This window comes from Aulonocara sp. 'chitande type north' Nkhata Bay, linkage group LG1, assembly GCF_057382095.1.
Source record: "Aulonocara sp. 'chitande type north' Nkhata Bay isolate Kocher_YH1m ecotype deep benthic linkage group LG1, A_spYH_male_GT1.1, whole genome shotgun sequence".
Taxonomy (NCBI): Eukaryota; Metazoa; Chordata; class Actinopteri; order Cichliformes; family Cichlidae; genus Aulonocara; species Aulonocara sp. 'chitande type north' Nkhata Bay.
In genome coordinates, this window is record NC_141344.1 from 8,094,675 (window position 1) to 8,097,760 (window position 3,086).

At 39.1% G+C, this 3,086-nt stretch overlaps 1 protein-coding gene across 1 annotated transcript; it reads left to right on the forward strand.

The window, feature by feature from the left end:
- Positions 1 to 955: 955 nt before the first annotated feature.
- Positions 956 to 2,837, forward strand: LOC147338632 (uncharacterized). Its single transcript, XM_086298388.1, has 5 exons — positions 956 to 1,027; positions 1,133 to 1,257; positions 1,515 to 1,870; positions 1,959 to 2,182; positions 2,498 to 2,837. Exons 1-3 carry the CDS (start codon positions 1,015 to 1,017, stop codon positions 1,815 to 1,817), a joined length of 441 nt encoding a protein of 146 aa, XP_086154514.1. The 5' UTR covers positions 956 to 1,014; the 3' UTR covers positions 1,818 to 1,870; positions 1,959 to 2,182; positions 2,498 to 2,837.
- The last annotated feature ends 249 nt before the right edge of the window (positions 2,838 to 3,086 follow it).

Genomic DNA, 3,086 nt, shown 5'->3' on the forward strand with positions numbered 1-3,086 from the left:
ATATTACCTACCCTTTTCTGTGAATATTATCCTTGGTGAAGACGCAAAGTTTGCCTCAATCCGACTACAGAGGAGTAAAAATAATAAATATGCCGCTAGGCTCATCTTTGGGACCGTCAAGCACGGTTGTCTAAAGATTTGAATACGATTTTGTGAAGAAAAACAACAACACACAAAAATACACGTTTGGATTGCCCAAAAAGTCCTATTTTTTTTTCTTCTTGTTAATAGCCAGGGGCCTACGCTGGGGCAAGAGGGGGGCAACGCCCCTTAAATCAAACTTTTAGAAGCTGAGAAAGAAAATAATAGATTACCCACAAACTGAATATGGACAAGATTTAGCAGATGAAAAATCCACTGGAAAAGGCACAGATGAGATGATAGCTTTCACCTCTTGTTCGTTCTTTCCACTCCGTGGTCTGTTTGTGCTCTGTTCTGCGTAGGCTTAAACAGCACTCGGCAGAGATCTCTCCCCCTGGGCAAACATCCAGTCACGTATGCAAATGGCCCAGTGTCAGGCAGGGCAGAGCAAAAGGAAATAGCAAGTCTCTGTCGTCAAAATAATAGCGACTCGTGAGATAATTAACAAGTAAAAAACAAACAAACAAAAAAAGGTCTATATTTCTACAATCAATGGGGTACTAGTCCATTGTTCTTCTCACACTTTCAGTCTGGCAGAGAAGTTTTTTCTTCTCGATCCAAAAAGCACCACTGTGAGCCTGTCTGCTGAGCCGACTCGACTGGAGGACGTGTTTGTCAGACCCCGACACAAAGCCCCGCTTCAGCTTTCAACTCTGAGCAAACTTTAAACACACTTAAAATTTCTTCTGAAATTTTTGCTTTCTAGTTTCATTATATACTTTAGCTCAGGAAGCAAAAAAACAAACAAAAACATTTATATGTATACATGTATTTAATTGATGTATCACAAATATATTACTTTTACCAGTCAATGGGAGGAAGGTAATTTAGAACCTGTGGAGCAGTGAGGAGGGAGAATAATGGAATAGAGTCATGGTTTTAAATGGTAAATATGAAATTATGTTTCCTGTCTGTTACACAAGCAAAGCTGTCAGCTGGCTTGCACACCAGGATAATGCAATGTAGTGATAATTGGAAACTCCTATTGCAGAAGCAAATGTTGGAGAAGACCTGCTCTCATCACTTTCACGAGATGACATCAAAGATCTGTTTCCTGGTCCTGAACATTTCCTCAGACGTCGGGCTCTATGGCTTGCAGTGCACAAATGTGAAGAAGTAAGTTATGTCCTATCGCTGTGTGACAAAACTGAGAACACACCAGTTTGTTTTATGCAGTTTCAAGTAATTCCACCAATGCTCACTTAACAGAAAGTAGAAGAGATGTTGATCATCTTCTTTAGTTTTGACTTAAATCAAGTGGCCTACATATTTAACACTTACTGATATTGTGTTGTATTTTCTTTCATGTGTAGAGACCTAAAGTTCTTGTGCAATTTTATGTGAAAATTAGCCCTGTGTACACTGTATTTTAGAACAAGACTGCTGCTGAAAAAACGCTAACAACCACTGGAGATGGTGACTTCTCCAGAGAAGAACCCAGCACTTCTAAGTTTGTAACTATGTCCAACCCAGAGTACATAGTCTTCACAGACAGTGAACTTGAGCAAGCTCGACGTTCCTACTTTGAACAGAAGCAGCTGGGGACAGAGTGTGCTGAACCTTTGTCAAAGGAACTCTTTTGTCGACTCGTAAGAAACACCATGACAAACATGATTTCGATAGCAAGAGCAGCTGAGGACTCCAGATATCCCAGCAAACATGAGGTTGATGCCTAACAAAGCAATTGATGGAGTACTACCCAATGCTTAAAGAAACGTGGGGTGACTGGGTAAGTAGCATTTTCTCACTATCACTCTGTGTTAATCATGGGTGATGTGTGTTATCATCTCTTAATTATTACTGTTTGTACCTGTTAGGAGCATGTTGCTAAAAAGCTAATGAAGAGACTCTCCAATGTTAAAAGTCCAAGGAAGGGCAAAAAACCTCCTTCGAAGAAGCCAAGAAAGGATGGAAATGAAAGCGTTGCAAGAAGTGACAGCAGTGAGGAATCCAGTGCATCAACTATTATTCTAGATAAATCACCAGTTAGATCGATGGGCATCCCAGTGCACCACCAGGATGGCATTGATGAAGAATATAAGTATGATTTAATGCACCCTCTTAATACACCTTGAGTGTATATGTGGTTTAAGGGATACTTTTTTTATTTTCTTAAAAATTCCGCTAACAATAGAACCCATCTACTTCACTGTTTATGTTGGAATCTTTGCGTTCCATTTAATAGTGACAACTTGACAGGATGAATGAACAATTTGAGGATAGGTGGTTAGTTAATTTGTTGATCTAATTTACAAATATATTTTTGGTGTTTTTGTTTTGTTTTGCACCAATAACAGATATATAAAGCCTTACTGTTGCAATAAATAATTTACACACCTCTGCTCTGTGTGTTTAGCTGGTTCAGCTGACTTCTTTGACAGCCAAAAAACTCAGGCAAGACACTACAAGACTCTCCAAGATATATAAAAGACCCAAAAACCAAACCAATGCTGTAAAGGAGCAGGACAGAGCAGTGAAGATACCAGAGGCATACCTTTGTTTCAGAGATCTGGATCATGTAAGCAGCACTTATTTCTTTTAGCCATCCTGTTATTCCTTTGGGGACATTTTGATTGTTATCAGTTATTGTCAAGACCACACACAGAGCTAGATAGATCTCTTAGTTGGGTTTCTGTTTGTATTTTTCAGGTCCTGGATGACCTACAGAGAATTATTCAACCATCCAACTCGAAATACATTTCTGAGATGAAGGATAGATGGGAAATCTTCTACTCGAAGGTGCAGTTCTATGGTGTCATGAAGAAAGTTATGAAGCTGCCAAAAACTTTGAATGGAGGTAATGCTACAGTATCTTGATTTGTCTATATTTATGCTTTGCAAATTACATTATTTGCAATGCTTAATGGTGTTGCCCTGTCTTATTTTTCTTTTTTTCAAACCAGTGGAACATGCAGCAGCTGTGTTCAGAGCCCTTCCAATGCTTT